Source organism: Myripristis murdjan, chromosome 8 (assembly GCF_902150065.1).
Source record: "Myripristis murdjan chromosome 8, fMyrMur1.1, whole genome shotgun sequence".
NCBI lineage: Eukaryota > Metazoa > Chordata > Actinopteri > Holocentriformes > Holocentridae > Myripristis > Myripristis murdjan.
In genome coordinates, this window is record NC_043987.1 from 7,954,480 (window position 1) to 7,975,075 (window position 20,596).

General features: G+C 43.2%; 1 protein-coding gene across 1 annotated transcript in view; it reads left to right on the plus strand.

Moving 5' to 3' along the window:
- Nucleotides 1-7,982: 7,982 nt before the first annotated feature.
- Nucleotides 7,983-20,596, plus strand: part of grin2aa (glutamate receptor, ionotropic, N-methyl D-aspartate 2A, a) — a 174,680-nt gene continuing 162,066 nt past the window's right edge. Inside the window, exon 1 of the mRNA XM_030058483.1 lies at nt 7,983-8,486. Coding sequence (XP_029914343.1) covers nt 7,983-8,486 — 504 coding nt within the window. The remainder of the gene's footprint in view (nt 8,487-20,596) is intronic.

Genomic DNA, 20,596 nt, shown 5'->3' on the forward strand with positions numbered 1-20,596 from the left:
TATTTTTATTTATTTTATTTTTTAAAAAAATTCTAATAATGAAATTTTAAACAGATAATACTTACACAGTTTTTATTTATTTTTTTTTTTGCTATTTTTTGTTTTTCTTCACTTTTTCTGGTGTTTTTTTTTTAGTAATTTTTTTTTTTTGGGGGGGGGGGGTGTAATTTGACGGTAATTTTCATGTAATTTAATTTTGAATATATCATGTTTCTGAAAGAAAGCAAGTGACTGTGCACAGACGTCAAAGAGACGAATGCCATCCACATCCAGCTTCTACTCTATGTGGACAGAGTGGTCTTAGGTGGATAGAAGGAAAGGAGGAGTAGGAGGGAAAGAAGCGAGGAGGAATGGGTAAATGAGTGGAATGAATGGAAAAAGTGATGGCGAGCACAGCCAAGGCAAGACAACCCATTCAACATTCAACACACACACACACACACGCTCACGGTCACACACATGTACACATATCCCTCGGGTTGCGGCATAGTAAAACACACACTTATCATCCTCTATATCAACCGTCCCGTCCCCGGCTCTGTAAATAAATCATATCCACAGAGTGTGTACATCCAGTTAATTCAGTTTCCATGCCATTTAGGACAATGTGCTGAAAGAATTTGGCCGCAGCGGTAAACGTGGTCATATTAATGATCATGTAAAGATAATGCGACTGAATTATTGATACATGGGAAACCTAGTTGTGTGGACCACAAGCGTGTGCTTTTTGGCGGTGGAGCCGAGTGGGGATTGCGGTAATGGTATAGCCATGACAAGAGAGACTCCAGCACTGCAGGAGTGGTGTGTGTGCATGTGTATTTCTGATTTTCTGAATCACAACATATGTACATTATGCATGGCATGTGTAAGTAGGAGATAAAAAGAACTGAAGAGTGTGTACTTTTGTGAATAGGAGTGATATCCGTTTTCTCCATGCACTGTCTCCTATTCACTGAACACTGAATGACTTTTTTTTTTATTGAACTGATTCAATATGAACAAAAACGGGTATATATTATGTATGTATTTTTTGCGGCCCCATGTGAGGGAGGAAATGTGAGTCTGTCTGTGTGTGTGTGTGTGTGTGTGTGTGTGTGTGTGAACGGTGGCCAGTAGTATGGATGCGCCTGCCAAACATCATTTACTGTTGTGATGCCAAGAAACGGTAGCCTTTGTGTGACGACAAACCGCCCCAATCCGATTTGGCTGGGGAAGCTCTCTCTCTCTCTCTCTCTCTCTTTTCTGACTTTCACTCTCTCCATTACTCTTTCCATCTTCATGTCTCTCCCCCCTCCTCTCTCTTACATCTCTGCTGCAGAGCTGAGACATGGAAACGGAGAAAAAAATCTCTTGTGGTTTTACAGGTTTTGCACGCCACTCACCAGAAATTAAAGGTAATCTTGTCAGTGGTGAGCTCAACCCGTGTTACTGGAAAAAGTTTCACATGTGAGGCAGTTTGACCTTTTTGTTTGAAATCTGGTTTCTCACTCACAATTACTGTGCCTAGCTACACCTATGAGGTGTGGCTGTGTGTATCTCGAGAGCGAGCATGCTGAGTTGGTCTTGTTCTCTCATCTTCTTTTCAAACACAGCATTCTCTTTGGGCAAATTGAATCGTAGGCAACTGGACTTGTATTTGTCTTGGGAAGACGTTTCGCCTCTTATCCAAGGGGCTTCATCAGTTCATGCGCATATGAACTGAACCTGGTAAGGTCCAGGTATACTACCTGGACCTTACCCCACTGTCTTTGTCAGACTAGTGCGGACTAGAAAGACCGATGCGCATGAACTGATGAAGCCCCTTGGATAAGAGGCGAAGCGTCTTCCCAAGACAAATACAAGTCCAGTTGCCTACGATTCAATTTGCCCAAAGAGAACGATGACCTGGATAAATGATAATATCCATAGACAAACACAGCATTCAAGAAAAAGAGGTGCCCAACATAAAGAAAACCCTCCTAAAATAGTTAGTATGTACGGCGCTGTAGTTTTTTTTTTTTTTTTTTGGGGAGTATTACTCATTCACGTCTCCTATCCAGATTGACCAGCAAGCCCGGGGATTGTCTTCTAATCTCCAGAAATCTCCCACTAGCACTGATGAAAGAACTTATTTAAGAGGTTTTGATGGTACACTCCCTCGTGCCAAAAACCCTCAAGAGACTTGCCGTGAGCTTGACATCATCACTGTCTCCGGCTGCACCAGTGGGATTTCGGTCCCATGTTGGGATATTAATAGTGAAAATGGAACATATGGTGATCATTTGGGAAGCAGGCAGCAGGATGGCACAGTGATTTGGGGAGATTGTCCTCCAACTCAAAGTCCCGGGCTATATCCCTCTTTGATAGGAAGCATCCGACCTGTTGAAGTGTCCTTGAGCAAGATATTAAAAGGCTACCAGCTGCTCTGTGACTGATCTCTGATGCTCCTGTGGAGATCAGGAGATTAAAGACAAGTGGGCTTCAACTGGATTGCTAATGATGGGTTGAAAAGCTCAAAAATCCTGAGCTTGATGTCCATTCATATGTTTTAACAGGCATGTTAGTGTGCATGGTAACATGTTACCACGTATAATTAATGTTAACTGATATATTTCACATAGAGGTCAGCTTATCTCACATGGACCAGCAGTTTTAAGATACAGGTCAGGTTTTTTCACTTAAAGATACAAATGTTAGTTTAATCTTACATGAACAGATGGCTATAAGTAGGGGTGTCACGATTTCAATTCTAAACTGAAAATCAATTAAAATAAACGTTCGATTTCGGCCTTTTATTTCACAAGCAAGTTCGTGATTCTCCCAGCATTTTTGTTTTCTGCTTCCTTGTCCATTGCCTCCTTAACTAACACCAGCATAGCCTCCTTGCTAACTCAGCAACAGTGTAGTGTAGTTCCACTGGCAGAGTTTCTCCCGGTCTCGAGAGGCAAGAGGTGTCACCGCCACCAGCCGTCATTTGCACAGCCCAATTTGCAGCCACTCCTCGCTGTGAATCGCTTTGCTGCACTTGCTAGAGCTGTTGGCCGACCTGGTCCCTCTGCCTCTCCCGATTGCCAAAGACCCAAATGCAACTCATAGGGGGCTCAGTTACCCAAAGGATCAGGTTAGCAACGCCAGCGACCTGTCTGTCCTGGCTAGGCACAATCCAAACACACCAGGTATGACGACATTGTTATACACGTCGGCACCAATGATGTTACGATGAGGCAGTCAGAAGTTTTCAAAGGGGAACCTAGCCAGGACATGTGACATCGCCAGAAATGAAATCTTTTTACAGAGGAATTTGAAAGTGACATTTGTCAGGGCATGAAATCAATGATGGGTTGGTCTTTACAAGTTAAGACTAGTCGAACAATGGCATAGCCGTCAGTGCAGGAAAAATCATGCACCGCGACCTCAAAATCAAAATCAAAATGAAATCGTGGTTTTGGAGAATCGTGACTCTGAGAGGTATCAGATACAATGGTTAGCTTATGTAATTTCACATGGACACATGGTTATAGAAACGATAGTTAGCTTACAGTAACTCCACATGGCACCGTGCATCCCTGTCAGTTCTGACACAAGACACAACAGGTAGATATGATGCAATCCTTCAGCCTGCCTCTGAGCCTAAGATGAGTTACAGCAGCTCCTAAGGACACATGACACAGGCTTAGCTTACTTGCACTTGTCCATTCAGAGTGTCTCATTTTTCCACTGTCCACACACGATATGTTGCTGACTGAAACCCCACATCAGCTAGGAAGCGTTGATTGGGAAAGCAAATCAGTAACATTTACCTTTCCCTGAACAACTACCGTTGATGTTCCTTAGAGCAAGGCACTGAAGCACCTTAGTAGCCACCAGCAGCTTTGTAAGAATCAGTGGAACTGTATAAATCTGAAGTAGGGTATTACTGATCAGTACTTCTATTGTGCTGTTGGTGAGCAAGTGTGTTTTCACAAATTGCCCGGGCTAAAAGCCTCATTAGAATTGCGCAGCTTTTGGGCCGGGGAAGGAGACTTCCTGACAGAGACACTAGGACTCCATTAAGGGTCACCGTTCTCTGCGGAGTGAATGGACTGTGATTTGGGTGATTCATCCTCAGGTCTGCTCTAACAGTGTTCATGCTCAGTTGGGCAGGGGGACAAGCAGTTCTCTGCGTGTCTTAAAAACACGGGGTGACACAGCGAGCCCACATGCATTATTCATCTCACAATGCAGCCTTTCACTTGAGTCTCAATTTCATTACAGAATCACAAGGTATGACAAATCTTAGCCTACAGAAATGCATCTAAAAGCATTTTTATACTTACAAAATAGACAATGCAGCCGCGGCTTTCTCCCAGGCGAGGGTTTTGGGGATAAACAGGGCTGGGCAGTAATGGAAAAGCCATAATGACATTACATATGGTTAAAAAAAAAAAAAAAAAAAAAGGTACTCAGTTGCATTACCTAAAAAAATGTATTCTGATTACATATACTTGTGAAATATTATAGGATTACTGAGAACTCAGAAGCTCATTTAAATAAAGGCAAGCGCTCTATGTGTTTATAAAATGCAGCACAGCAGAAATGTCTCCTGAAATGCACTGGCTGAACATTTACTTTTTCACTTTTTTTTTTCCTATCTTCACCTTTAAATATGGAAAAAGTAATCTAAAAGTAACTCAAACCCAGTGGAGTTCACCAGAAGTCACTATGATACAATATATTTTAACATTTTGTGTTAATCTCACCACTCATATTTGTCATATTCCGAGGGTAAAGTCACTTCAAGTGGGGGTCTGTGGAGTAATTAAAGTCTAGTTTGGGGTCCAGGACATGAAAAAGTTTGAAAAACTTAATCAGGCCTGAGGATGGGATGCGATACATAAGGAGCACCAGATTTGAATATGAGGCATCGCTTGGCTCCACCATCTGCAAATAGAAGTTGGTAAAACAGTTAAGTCTGCATGATCCGATCTCGTTGACTGGATGCTTAACGAGCAGACGGGGTTTTTCCGTTGGCTGGCAAAACGTGGACCTCTCGCCGTGTGCTTCAGTAAGCACCTTTCACGGCGCTGTTCCGGCGCTTCCGTCGATGAGTCGGACGGTTTTATAAATCAGACAAGACAAGTTTCTTATGATCGTCTCGGCGCTTAATTTCGCAGCCGCTCTCATCGATGGCGTGATGAACGAGCGGCGCTGCGAATCAATCATGCCGAAACAGACTCTGCACATACGTAAAAATACACCCGGCCGTGTCAAGTGGATGTGTGGAGCGTCAGCGGAGCACGTGGGCACATTATGGCACCATATGTTTCATGCACTTCTGCCTCTGCTCACGCTCTACTGTTCAGTACACCTGCTTATGTGTCTTACACATGGTGATGAACCTACAGTATGTAGACGCACATGATGCACCTGCAGGCCTCTGGACACAAGCCTGCTTGACTGCATGCTACAGCAAACATGGACACACACACACACACACATATGCGCACATGATTCACACACACATGCCATAGTATATAAGCTTACACACATTTCACTTTCAAAGACACACCATGCATACGTATGCACATGCATGCACACATGGGCACATATGCACAGATTCACAGACTAAAACACATGTATTTGTGCACACCTGCACACACACACACACACATAATGTTTCATGGTCTCTGAGCACTGGCCGTCCAAGCAAACAAGTGAATGAGATCTAGGAAACAGGGTGGTGAGTATGGTGAATTGTGTGTGTGTGTGTGTTTGTGTGTTTTTGAATGTGTGCTGCTGCTGCTGCTGATGATGATGATGATGTCACCGTGCTCTTCTGCTCCGGTTGGCGCGGTAACCGCTGTCACCTCTGATCTTCCTCAGCTTTCCTCCGCCACGGCTCTCAACCCCTGCCGCACAATACACAGAACACACACGCACAGACACACACACACACACACACACCGGCTATCACTCCCAGACTCTCTCACTCTGTCGCACTCGTACATCACAAACTCATGTGCACACATTCGCACGTGCACACTCACACACTGAGAGACACCTCTCCGGAGAGGACTGCCCCCCCGCTCGCCTGTCCAAGGCCTGCAGTGCTTCTTAAACCCCAAGAGAAGACTCTCTGTGGCGTACCGAGCTATTTATAGCACCCACTGGTCTTAGATTAGTCTGCTCTCTTCAGCCTTTATGTAATTTACCTCTTACATACCTCTGGGATACAAAATTATCTGTGTGTGTGTGTGTGTGTGTGTGTGTGTGCGTCTGACAGCCTAATCACCACAGCGACTTATGCAAAGTGTCATGTCTGCATTTACTGCACATCCGAATGAAACCGCAATCGCAAGAATTACTTTTAAAATCATCTGCGCAAGTTAACTCTCGGTTGAAATAAATGCATTCTGGTGAAGAGCTGCGGTTGGAGTGCAGCAAGAGTTCCACGCAGCTTCCAAGGTTCTCTGGCCGGGAGGAGCCGTAGAGAAAGAAAAACCCTGGCCGGGATTTATAGACGTCATTAGCACTTGCAAGGCTAAGCTGCCATCGAGTGACTGCTGTTTGTGATTTTTCAAATTGAAATGCCTCAGCTTTCACAGTGGCCCTCTTGCGACTTTTCCTAGAGTCACTCTGCACAAACTAGTCTTGTCAGATTTTCAATATCATGCAGTGAAATAGTAGTTATAATTACATTTGGACTGTGGAAACTGACGGCCCGCTGGCCTTCTCCTGACCCAATTCACTGGACTTCTTAATGTCGATTTTTGACATATAAATACTCACATATGCACAGTATTTTGATGACTGTATTGCACTACAAAGATAAAGTACTTTTAACTGTTGTAGCAGCACCTGCATGGGAAGTGAGAGAGAAAAATGATCAAAATTTGTCTCCTGCCCAGTCAAAAATATGCCATTTTATCACATTCATGGGGATACTTTCAGCTGATATTAAATCCAGATCCCAGTCATGACCTTTGACCTTCTCAACCCACAAAAAGGACTGCTGTTTGCCTTCGTCGGGCAGCATAAAGGACTATTTTTTTTCATGCTGTTATATTGTTTTTTATCCCCCGACTTGATAACACAGTTCCAATTTATGGCCCTTTTTGCACTCTATTTTGCTTTCCCTTCAATTAAGCATTTGATTTAAAGCCTCAGTCCATAATCACAGTATGTTAACGGCACCCCCTGTTGAAGCAGTCACCCCTGTGCAAGCTTTGTTGTTACTAAAATATAGAGGGGATATTATTGAGGCTTTTTTATTGATTGTCTGAGCTTTTTTTTTTTGTTTTTTTTATGACGGTGTACAGAATGTGACAGCTAAACATGGGTTTCATGTGTGTTTTGAAGCTTTGAAAGCTGAACAAACTGGCGCTGTGAGTTATGTTGCAGTATGAAAAACGAACTCATAGCAGAAAAGAAATGAACAAAACAAAACAAACAAATTGGTCCTCATTAAAATGAGAGCAAATCTGATATAACACATTTTGATGTGATATAACACCGTTGTCCACAACTATTACTCATAGTGTTGCCCTTGTACGCTGCGCATCAAATGTATGGTGGCGACTGAGTGGTGAGATATTACACTTGTAAACTTTTTAAACGGTGCCTACCTCTTAAGAACAGCACAGCTTGCTCCTGAATCATCTATCCTGGCAGTCGTGACCATAAACTATATCTTTCTTAGTCATCTTCTCTTTCTATCACCCCTCCGCAACTTCCTCTCAAGGCCGTTTCTCACCTTGCAAGGTTTATGTGTTTAATAACGTTATTGAAAAGAAGTGGAATAAAAAGGAAAGATGCAATCTGTGTGTGGGCTTGAAGAACTGTGCGCTAACAATTTATCTTCCCTATCTTTTTCTCGCCGTCTTCATCGTTCCCGTCCTCACACCCCTGTCGCCATTTCTTCTTCTCTCTCTCCGGTTGCCGTCTCTCTCTCTTCCTCTGTCTCTTTGTTCGTCCCTCTTCACCGTCACTCCATTTCCCCTTCTTTTCCATCCCTCCATCTTTCCATGCAGGGGATGAAGTGGTTCGACAGTATGTCCCTCAGCAGCAGCAGGAGTAGGAGGAGGAGTAGAAGGAGCGGCGGTTACAGTAGTAGTGGTGGTGGTGTGCTACTCCCACTGGTTCTCCTGGCGACGGTGATCCTAATCGCCGGCCCCGTGGCGGCTCAGAAGCAGCGAACCGGCGGTGGCTCAGAGAAAGTGCCCGTCCTGAACATCGCGGTTATTCTGGGACGCACGCGTTACATCTCAGACCGGGACATCCGGGCACTGTGGAGCAAGGAGGACCCCATCGACGTCAACGTGGTCACCCTGCTGGTCAATGAGACCGACCCCAAGAGCATCATCACGCACATGTGCGACCTGATGTCCGGGACCAAGATCCACGGCGTGGTGTTCGGGGACGGCACCGACCAGGAGGCCATCGCCCAGATTTTGGATTTTATTTCCTCGCAGACGCTCATACCCATCCTGGGCATCCACGGAGGGTCCTCCATGATCATGGCCGATAAGGTATGGAGGAATGGATTGGTGGCTGAGCGGGGGGATGAGAGGAAAGGTGGTGCACGGATGGAAGTGGGTTGAGGTGGCTGAATGGATGAAGTTGCGTAAAGAAGGATGGGTTGCAGAGCGGATTGCAAAAGAGAAAAAAGGGGTGCACGCATGAACTGAAGGATGGATGGATGGATTTGATTTGGTTTGGCACCTGTGCTTACCTCCGAAAATATTTAAACTGGAGAGGAAACAAGAGAGGCACATGCAAAACACACAGTTCAGGTTTTACATATTTGGCTGCCGGCGCTGTCAACACGCTGGAAGATGGTAATGATAACTTTGTAATGCTAACAGGCATAAAGAGAGACTGCAGGGAAGCCTCACCCGTTCGGTGCAGTTTGAAAAATATCCTTCTGTTGAGAACTTGGGGAAGTGAGAGGAGAGCTAGAGGAAAGAGAACCAGGCAGGTGTTCAGCAGTGAAGAGTAGATGGCGGAGGAGGGATGGGGTGAAGAAGGGTAAGAAGAAAAGGAGAGAAGTGAAGTGTCTAGGGAGGTGAGGTGGAGGAATGTGTGGAAGAGGTGAGTATCGAGATGTTTTTTTTAAGGAGAAAGTGGAGAGGAGGCAGAAAGCAGTGAAGTGGTTGGAATGGGGGTGGAGAGAGGACAGAACAGGAAGAGCCTTAAAAGTGCAATGCAGAATTTTTTTACACAAAAACACACTATTGTCCATTCAACTGTGATATCCTTGATATAATTGCTATAAACAAATGAAATCATGGTCGACATGCTCGGCAGCCTCTACCTCACGCCAGTAGCGTTAACGCTCACAAAAATAAGACCACATTTCCCGTAAAGCATGTTGCTGCTGCTCCATGTGGATTAACTTTCTCTTCCCTTTACCAAAGAGAATAACATGCTGGGATTGATATTTCAGCATATGTTTTGTGAATTCATCATCTGACATTTTGAAAAAAAACTCTGAAAGCTTTAAGCTTATGATTGGGCTGGAGGGACAGGAGCACACTCTTTCTGTTTTGTATTGTCTCCCTTTTTGCAAAAACGGTGCCCATCAGATTCTGGCACACAATGAACCGGATGCAGCAACATTCTCTCTAATTCATCTTACATAATCTCTTATTTTTCTGTTAAGAGAAGACACGTTCTCTACCATCCAAATCTGCTCTCACCCAGGTGTGCTGAATAATGAATCCCACTGCTTCACAAACTGGAGGTGTGTGTGTGTGTGTGTGTGTGTGTGTGTGTGAGCATTTGTTATTATCAAGCAAGGCGACGCCCCCCAAACACTATATAAAGGCAGATGTTGTGCCAAGTGCAAAATATTCTGGCGCATGCCCAAGAAGTGGAGCTGCCCCCAAAACAAAGCTGTGGGAGGGAAAAAAAAAAAAAAACTTCAGCAGCTGAGGTCAGAGTCAATTGTGACTGTGCGGTTTGTGCTGAGCCAAGTCAGATTTCCCTTCTTGGGACGATAAAGGTCTGAAGTGAACTGAACTAAGATGAAGTTCTGATAAATGAACCAAGGAAAAGGCGATTTTTCAGAGTCACTACTGACATTACGGGAAAGTCAAAAAGCCAACAACGGTGAAAAATCTGTGATGGTGTGAATATTGTCTCGTTTCATAAAATAAATAAATAAATAAATAAAAACCATGGTTCAGCATTAAATTGCAAACCAATAAATGCAGTTCTTTTGTATAAACCCTCTAAAATTTATTTATACATACCACTATTTCAATAGTCAAAAGTCTACATTGAAATATACTTATTTTAATAATCTCATCCCTATAATTAGTCTGACACATAAAATAATTAGAATGATTATACATTGATATTCATTTAATGTATTTTCTAAGTTCTTCAGCACTGATTAGCTTTTTCTTGTCTTCGTAAGAGTGCTCTCGACCACTCGAAAAAAAAAATGGGAAAAAGAGAACAAAACAAACAAGAAAACACTGATGAATCCCAAAAATCCCATAAAATGCATAATCACACAATAAGAACATATTGTTGCTTATCACCGTTTTGAGATGTTTTACTTCCTAATTATTTTAATGTTAGCTATTATGTCATTATGTACTGGACATCAGTGTAAAAACTCATAATTTCCCAATGATTCATTGGACTTGACCCAGCAGTCTACTAGATATTGTGTGAAGCTTAAGGCCCTGTTGACCTAAAGGTGGTGTTGTGGTGTTTACGTCCCACTTGTGTGTGTCCTAAACCCCAGAATCAAAATCAAAATCAAAAATTACGAACAAATGGACAGACAGTTCCATTGTCCCTTTTCTTGATCTTCAGTTGTGACGGACAAAAACATTTTGTCCGGGACTGAGACCCAGCATATTTGTGGATTTATGATTCTAATTGATATTGATGGATGATGCGCTGACTGGAGTGCACCACCCGTTCGTGAAATTCAAAAAGTAAAAACGTCTTTATTGGCAAAATAGTTCATGTTTGAATGACAGCAGGCTCTTTGAACAACTTAATTTCTTCCATTAAATAACAATAATCTTAAACCTGAAACTAATCCTAAAAACCCAATGCTGAATTTCACAGCTGAATGCCAATTCAATGAATTAAGCTACGAAGCTTTAAATTCTTTAGTACAGCCATAGTAAATTGCAGTGTAGAGGCTGATCCAGGCTGCCAATTTTCTTGGCGATGGTCTCGTTTGTTCATGGTAATGATACTAATGTCTTAGATTTGCTGATGCTGAAATGCTGCGCTTAGCAAGAGGAGGAGGGGAGAGTATTAGAGGGCAGAGGAGGAGGGAGGAGGTGAGCTTTGGAGGAGAGGAGGCGGAGAGGAGAAGAGGAGCGATGAAGGGGTGAGGGATAATCCCTCGCTTGACCAGATGGGAAGTTGAGTGGAGAGGAATTACAGAATGTACTGAGTGGCACCTGCCGCAGATCACCTATTTCAGTAGTGCACACACACACACACACACACACACACAAAAACATGCACGCGATACACACACATCGTGTCTGCTGTCAGCAAGTGTCATTGAAACAGCAGTGATTCCAGTCCTTGGCGGCGGGAGTCTTTCCTCTGCTGGGACAGACAGGGGGAAATAATCCACTTTAAAGTGCTTGACCCTCTGCCACTCCGCTTCTGTTTCCTCTCCTCTTCTCTCCTTACGCTTTCCCTCTCTCCTTTAATCTCATCTCACCATCTCCACTTGTTCAATTTCCCTACCTTTCTCAGGATAACAGTCAAATAGCTCGCTCACTATCTGCAGGTGAAGGTGTACGTTGTCCTTCACCCACCCCCAGGTATGCTCTTAAACCTGGGGACCCGCGACAGGACGGATCATCCCAGGATGATCCACACTAGAACTGGTCAGACACATGCCAGTGGGAAAATCCAGGTCCTCGGCTCTGTTAAGACCTAAGATACAACTTATCTGAGCTATCTTGATCAATGCTATGTTTGAAATTCGCCACTCAGCATGAGCGGTTCTGGACAAATCCTGGAGTGTGTGAGCATTTTCAAAGGTTTCCTTGAAAAGAAAAAAAAAAAAAAAAAAAAATCACGACTACTGTCTTGCCCACAGTGACGTAAAAAGGTCTTCATTGCATTATACCTTAGGCCTCATTTACATAATTACATTTATTTATCCATTGATGTATTTTTGTCAAATTTAATCATTTTTTTCTACATAAGATTCAACATTTCTTTTTCTTCTGATGAACTCTAGGCTTACTGCTGAACCTAAGAACTGTCTTTATATTAAGCCTGCGATTCTCACCGTTTGGGGAAAAAGCCTACTTCTCAGTAATCCAACTGACTTTATACTCACGTGCCATACTAACCTATAGAGAGACTTCCACGAAAATTATTGGACTATGGTATAAAAAAAGAAATCATAGTTAGATTTATGGCACCAGCAGCGTGCTCTCTAGCCAACAGGAATCTGTTGGAACATTTCATGCAATCATTTATTAAATAACACACCATATTTTGCACTTTCTCTGCAAGGGAACAATTATATACTGCATACTTGTAAATTACCTGCTTATTTAAATAAAGGGGCAGTCTGTCCAAAAAAACAGTCTTGAATTGTGTTAACAGTGTCTCAAAAAGCATTAAATTGAGCCGCCTGATACTTGATGCCCTGTTACAATGAATTTAAGACACCAGTTTAACTAATACCTTAAATTATTCACCTGAGGCCTTGTTAACGGCCTCTCTCCAGCAAGAGCCTTTCCCAATTCTGTTAGTGTGATTTTTTTTTTCTCTTTGCTTTTATGCACATTAATGCATGTTGCACTGCTGCGTGCACGTCCTGGCATCAGTGATGCATCAGGAGTCAGCAGGATAATCTCGGTTATATCGTCAAGTGTGTGACACCCCGTCCTGGCCTAATCTTGTAGTGAGAGCATTACGACGGGTAGACAATCCAGTCTCGTTAAATCCGCCGTTGTGTGTGTACGATGCAGTGCATTTTCAAAATTGGTGAGGATATTAAACGTCTTCTAATATTTCCCCGGCCTTATACCCTCTCCCGGTGAGGTTTATATTATCTGTTCCTCTCCTTTTATATACTGCTCACCCTCTGTAGGTTAAGGTTTATATAGTTAGCCTGTGAAGCCTACTTTAAGAAGCGCAGTCTTTCCTCTGCCTTGTTCCATGCAGATTTCCACTAATCCTCATGTGAAATATGAAGAGGAGCTCGCCTCCGATGATTAGGCCTCCCGGCATGTAAGACCCCGAGTGTGTTTGTCTATTCGCGATTACGCCTTTGTACTTGTGTGTGCGTGTGTATGTGAGTCTCCATGTGTGGACGGGCGTGCATGTGTGCGCCCCTTCCCCGTCACTTGGAGGCTAAATCTCTTTGGGCGGCTGGTGCTGATGACTTCCAGTCAAAGCCGTTTCCACGTCAACCTCTGGAGAATCTTATCTGAGAGCGTCCCTATTTGAAAAAAAGAAAAGAAAAAAAAAGAAAAAAAAGACCAGTTATGCCTCATCTCCCCTCTTTCTCCTTTCTTTCTGTCTTTCATTCCTGCTTGTTAATTAGATAAATGTTGCAGCGTTTCCCTGCGTTAGCCCCCTCCATACATCTCCCAGCCTTTGTTGAATAATGCATCGCTTGCCTTTATTGGAAAGAATACATTATTGATTAAGGAATGAAATGTCTTCCCTCACCGCATTCCAAGCAATTCAGCTCGAAGGTAGCCTGCCACCCTGATGACTCTTTGAAACAGCAACATTATAGATCTGTGTATATTTTGGTTGTTATCACACTTCTTGTACCTCGCCGTTTTTCCACACTCTGTTTTTTTTTTTGTTTTTTGTTTTTTTTGTGCTCCCGGTCTTTTGTCGGCGATTTTGTTTTTGTCATATTCTTTGTGTCAACTTTTCACCGCTCTCACTTTCTTCCCCCCCGGTCTAATTGTGCGGGCAGCTGTCTGGCTCGGCGCGCTGATTGGCTTCATGCAATTCTCATGCTAAATGGATATCGACTCGTTTGCGGCTCAGTAATGGCAAGTGGATCGGTCACGAATATTGTCCGCGCGGTATTTCTTAACACTTCTGCTTGTGTCTGCCTTTGCTCAGAGTGGGTTGTTGACACGTCCTGTCCCGTCTATCTGATGTTTTCTCTCAGGATGCTGCAGCGTTTTTAGCTCTATTTTTTTTTTTTTTTTCAGGCTGCAGGTGGATACCTCATGAATATAATCATGGTCTTTATGCGCCAGAGATGTTAACAGCAACAATGGGAGATGTCCTTCTCCGCTTCGCCTCTTGAAGAAAAAGCAAACACCTCGTTTCGCTTCTGAATAAAACAAAAAGTGTTCAAAGGGTTGGAAAACATCACAATGTTCTTGATTCCCCCTTCTTTCTGTTTTCAATCTTTTTTTAAAAGTTTTTTTTTTTTTTTTTTTTTTACCTCAGCAGAGAAACACTGAATATGTATAGGTGTGTGTGTGTCTCTGCACAGTGATTTAACTTTGATCATTGCGCACACACACATAAATACACACACACACACACACACACACACACACACACACACATCATGACAAGAATTTAAGGAATCTCCTTACTTTCACGTCAGCTTTCATCCATTAAATGATCCTGGAGTGACAGTGAAGAGTGATACTACATTCACATGGATTGACTGATTCAAAAAGTGAGAGATAAACTAACAAGCCCGCCTCCTCCCATAAATAAATAAATAAGTAAAAGAATAAGTGATGCAGGGAAATTTCATCTCCTTTATTATCATCCCTTTTCTTTCTGTCTGTCAGACTTTCTTCTCTGCTCTCATGCTACATGGATGCAAAACAGCGACACCTGGAGATTATTATTTTTGTGTAACAGTGTTCATCAGTAACAAGTCACTGAAATGTTTGATTTTCGCAATATTTTTTCAGGGCCACCATCCATTAAAGCTGTGCTTGGTGGTTTCACAGTATAGCGCCCCCAAATGGCAGTGAGCAGTAAAGACTTTCACATCAACACCTGTAAAACAAATCACAGGGATTAGATTATTTGTACTAAGGAGATGACAGAAGCAACGGATGTAATGTTTGTAATTTCAGCTTTCTTTGCATGGAGCTCTGATCATTTAGGACAGCGGTTCTTAAGCTGGGGGTCGGGAACCCTCCCAGGGGCTCGCAAGATAACTTTTGGGGGTCCCAAGTTGATTAAGACATAGGAAAAAGGGGAAAAAACAACAACAAAAACAAAATGATCATGATCATTTTACCGGTTATTGCTTTTTCTGTTTTCCTGTGAAATACAAAGTAGTCTGCAGCCTGTGACAGGGGCTCGTGAGCAGGCATTGCTTGGTTTTCAGGCGTCACGGGCCAAAAAGATTGACCAGTATTTCACTCTGAGCGTTACAGTGAAACAGTTTTAGAGCCAGCTGCTTCCTGAGTGTGGTGCATTTCCTGTTGAGACATTATATTGGGAGGGATTAGTCAAAAGTGAAAGCCAATGGTGGATCAGTTAAGGCGAGAGAGGCAGTTTCATTTGATGGGAAGGATGTGATCATTTGAAAATGTGGTGGCTTTATTGGCTGAAATGTTTGCTCGCACCTTCTGGTTCATCATCAAGTCCCCATTAAATAATAACTGAACCCCGAACCCAACTCTCTGTGAAGTCTGACCTCTGCTGGTGAAAAGTAGGGTGCCAGGTCTTTGGCGGCAGGTGATGTTGGACTTCCTGGGTGAGGATGACATCACCTGCCACCAAACACCAGGCGACCTACTTTTCACCAGCAGAGGTCAGGCTTTACACAGAATCGAGCCTGTCTTTGGCTTAGCCTTTAAAGATACACTGTTTTCCAAGTCATCAGATTTAGATTTTTTTTTTTTTTAAATGCCCTCCAAACTCACACACAAAAAAAGACAGAAAATGTACTAAATGTTTGTATTGTTAAATAGAGGAATGTTCTGACAAAGAGAAGTTCGCTAACAAGTCGGAAAAAGCCATTTTTTTCACGTCATTGTAAATTTAAGTTTCGTTCCATCACTTGGGCAGAGAAATTCAAAGTGCCCAAAGGGACACGGAGGGGGGAAAAAATACAAGCTTGAGGAAAAATATAATGAAAAACTAACTTTCAATAAAAAACGCATGTCATATTTCACTGGATGGGCTGTGTGTGGATGGAGGGGACGCTGTGTCCCATAAACAGGACTGACCAGTCTGTACGAAACCCTCTGTCTGGCTCACACACACACACACACACACACACACATACACACACAGTAAACACAGTGTATTTATGTAATTTATTGATCTATAACAACAGTGTTTATCGATAGATTGTAGGATAATGAGCAGTGTTCCCTGATCATACCTATTGATGAACTCTGGCGCTATACTTTCTGTGACCATATGTGTGTGTGTGTGTGTGTGTGTGTTGATGGGGGTCATATTGTGATCAAGGGATATTATTCAGTCTATCCCTGTTGTTGTCTCCCCTCAGGCGTTCTAATTACACATACACACACACATACACACACTCACGCACTCTCTCATGTTTCTTGCCGCCTGTTAGTCAAATAGCCATCAGAGAGCGAGAGGGACAGCAAGAGAGAGAGAGAGAGAGAGAGAGAGGGACAAGGGAAGAGAGATAACGCTTTATGATCCCGTTTATGACTTTTGTCCAATTACCGTCTGGAGACGTTTGTTTTTGTTGTGCTCGAATCACAATGTCGTTTCAGCCGGAGCTTCAGCCTGGAAAGCCGCAGGCCTGCTGCTCTGTCTCACATCACACTGCCGCTTTATCTCCATGTGGATCCGTGGGTGTGTGTCGAGATGACAGTGTTGTGTGTGTGTGTGTGTCCGTGTCTGGGACTGTGTGTGTGTGTGTGTGTGTGTGCACCTACCTACCGGCGTCACTATTACTTTATATGCAGTATGCATGTGTGGACCGCAGTAACGATGTGGCCGCTGTGTTTTCAGACATCCTAGCAGCTTGTCAGGATCTCGGCAGATATTCCCATGATGCCGCTTTGCATTTTAGCCCTTGCTTTGTGCCGTTCGGTTGCGGCCGCGTTATCTCAACAGCTCTCCTGCGAACGAGAAATGGCCGCTCGCCATCCAAAGGGAATCGATTTGAACGAGCACACCGCTCGACAGGAAATAGAGCCGTTTGCTCTCCGTCGTTCCCTCTTCTCTCCCCTCTCCAGCTTTCCCCGATGGCGTCTGTTGAAAAGTGCAGTTTGTATTTGCGCGGTGCAGTTCGAGAGCTTCTCGGCTACACACACACACACACACACACACACACACACACACTCATTCTCTCTCTCTATATATAAAAACGCCCATTTTAACAGTGACAGCTGTAGCCAGGTGGACGAGCCGGGTCAGGAGCCGTAAAAGCCTCGCGCCGTCGTAAAAATCAACAAACAGCTCGCCGCGTCGCGTTAAAAATAAAAGTTACACCCCATATCATCGAAAGCATCTCTCTCGCTCTTAAATTAATTGATGGAGGCCGGCGATACAGGGGCCGACACGAGGTGATGGCTAGAACAGGAACGTAAAGGGATTTCGACGCACTTCACCCTTTAATCTCCTTATCTCCTCCTGCATTTTCTCCCGCCTCTGCCTGCTTAGTCTTCTTTTTTTTTTTTTTTCCCATCCTCCACTGGAGAAATCACACTAATTTGCTGAGGCCGAAGCGCCTGTGTTGTGAGAGATCTTTACGTCAGAGGCCAAACCGCAGATGGCAACGTGCAGGAATCGGCTTTGCGGAAACCACCTCAATGCAAACAAACACGGGAGCGTCGCAACATTAAGTTCAAATTGAAAACAGTTGTGAACCAGGGGCGGATCTAGACAGATATTCACGGGGTGGCAAGAGGGTGGCATGGAGACTTTAAGGGGTGGCAGAAATATATATGCTGATTTAATACAAAACGATCACATATATCAGTATTTGCTTGGAAAACCCCCAAATGAGGATATTTTAACTCAAAAACATTCTATTATTGTGGTACATGAGTAAAGCATTGAATAGAAAACCAAAAGGTGGCATTAGAAATATTTATTTATTTATCAGCCCCTTAAATAGTGGGAGTGTCATCTTTTGCTGCATTTACTTGCACTCGGACATTTGAGTCTCGTAACAGCGAGTTTCCGAACAGCCACAATTAAAAAATAAATAAATAAATTGTCTGAAATTGGGGTGGCAACTAGGGTGGCAAGGCATTTTTCTAGCCCCTGCCACCCCCTAGAACCGCCTATGTTGTGAACTGATAGGTCGTTGCGTATTTTTAGGTCCGAAATCACATGCGGCTGCTGCGGATGACCACCGGCGTTGTCTCGCTGTTCATTTCGGTGCTCTGTTCGCATTCTGCCGTCCTATCAGCGTCTACTCAAATGTGTTGGCTTGGCCCCGGCAGCATGGATATGGATGTGTGTTGGTGCATTTCAGCTTGGACGTGTGTGTGTGTGTGTGTGTGATGTTTTTTTTCTGTAAATTTATTTATTTTTTTGGCGTTCATATTGTCACTCTGCGCTGTTATTACAAGGATAAACAAACAACAGCCTCGCTAACATCGCGCTAATCCTCTTGTTTGTTTGTCTTGTCGAGTGTGTTTGTGCTGTTCTGTATTAGTCTGTCGGCCGTGTGTGTGTTCGGCTCCATCCATCTCTGGGTCTCCTGTATATATATATATATGTGTATATATTTTTTTTATTATTTCTTGTTGATTAACCCAAGTGTCTCACCAGCAAATTGAATTCCTGATCTGCTTGACTCGACTCTTTTCAGCCGCCGTAAGCCGACAGAAATACCCGACAATAAATATAACATAAGCTCGGCGGCCGAGGAACCGAAGAGGCGCGTGGAGAATAACACAGCTATCACAGCTTTGGAGGAGAGAATTTTGTCATCTCGGCTTAAGCCTGACTAATATACAGATAACACATGCGTGGAGTTGCGAGCTGTGAAAGTCTTTCATCCCCCCGCCGCCGCGTCACATGGCCGCTGCACCAGTGCGGCTGCAAATTGAAAAAAAAAAAAAAAAAAAAAAAAAAGAAAGAAGAAAGAAAAAAGAAAGAAAGTAAAAGTAGGAGGAAAAGAGGAAGAAGACTTTGCTGAGGCCTTCACAGAGCCTTTTTCCTTCCCGGTGAAATCGTCTGATTGAACTGTCTGCGTTTTTTTTTTTTTATAAGGCCGCAGAATCTCACCGGATCTTAATTCTCTGTCCACGCTGCAAACCGCTTCATTATGAGCGACAGCTACTTATTAACTAAAAGCATCTTTCAGCAGGACGTGTCAATCACAGTAATGGCGGAGGGGGAAGAGAGGTGGTCTTCAGTCTTTCCTCCACCGCCCGCTGTCACTCCTGCGTCCTGAGCTGGAGGCAGACACGGGACAGATGTGGGCCACGGAGACACACACGACATGTATGTGTTGGTGTTACTGTATCTGCATGTGTGTGTGTGTGTGTGTGTGTGTGTGTGTGTGTGTGGGCCTGTGCGCTTTTCTCAGCTACGTGTGGCTTGTTAGACGACACAGGATTCACACAATATTGTGACAAACAGGGAGGATTGGAAGCCTGGGCGGGATCAGTGGTGGGGAAAATGTTTCCTGATATAATGAGGAGTTTCCAGATTCAATATGAACCACCCAGATCGACCTGCAGGCAGATGGGAGCCGCATCAACAGGTCCTGTGGTGTGTAAGGATCAGCGACCTGAGTTTACAGTGACGTGAAGCCAACACGGCCCCGTAACAATGAATGAAATGAGAACACAGCCTGAAATGTGGGTTAATGTTGTGGACAGAGGTAGAAGGTAACGAAATACATTTATTCCAGTATTGTACCTCCAGTCCATTTGTGGAGGCACTGCTTCCATTTTGTGATGCTTGTTACTGCACTGCATTATTTTACATGCAAAACATCAATACATGATGCATGGTTAACAGTATAGGGAGCAGCTAGAGCTACAACATTAAAATACTTCTTCCAGGTTAATGCATCAGGAAAATCAACACTCTGACAGGAACCACTGTTCACACTGACTACTTTAACTTCTCATAGTAACTACACTACAAAAACTCAAAATCTTACCAAGATTATTTGTCTTATTTCAAGTCAAAAATGTCTTATTTCTGGTCAAAATATCTCATTACACTTAAAATAAGACATGATCACCTCAGAAGTAACTTGTTTTTAGGCAATTTTCACTTGTTTCAAGTGTAAATTCACTTGAAACAAGTGAAAATGTGCTTGTTTCATTGGCAAAATTTGCCAGTGGAACATGTGGAAATGAGCTTGAAACGAGTGAAAATTAAAAACAAGTTATTTCTGAGGTGATCATGTCTTATTTTAAGTGTAATGAGATATTTTGACTAGAAATAAGACATTTTGACTTGAAATATGACATATTCTTGGTAAGATTTTGCATTTTTGCAGTGTATTTTTATGCAAATGCTTGTATACTTTTAAGAAAGTGGGAATTTTAAGTTGCTTAAGTATTATTCCATAACAGTTTTGCTATAATCACTTAAGTAAAGTGGTGGTGGACATGATAAGGTTACTTTTCCTTCACAGCAAAAATATGATATCACAGCAGTACAAAGTGGACATGCCACATTTGCTGTCTTGTCAGGGGTTACCTCAGTTTGGGCAAGTGGGAAAAAA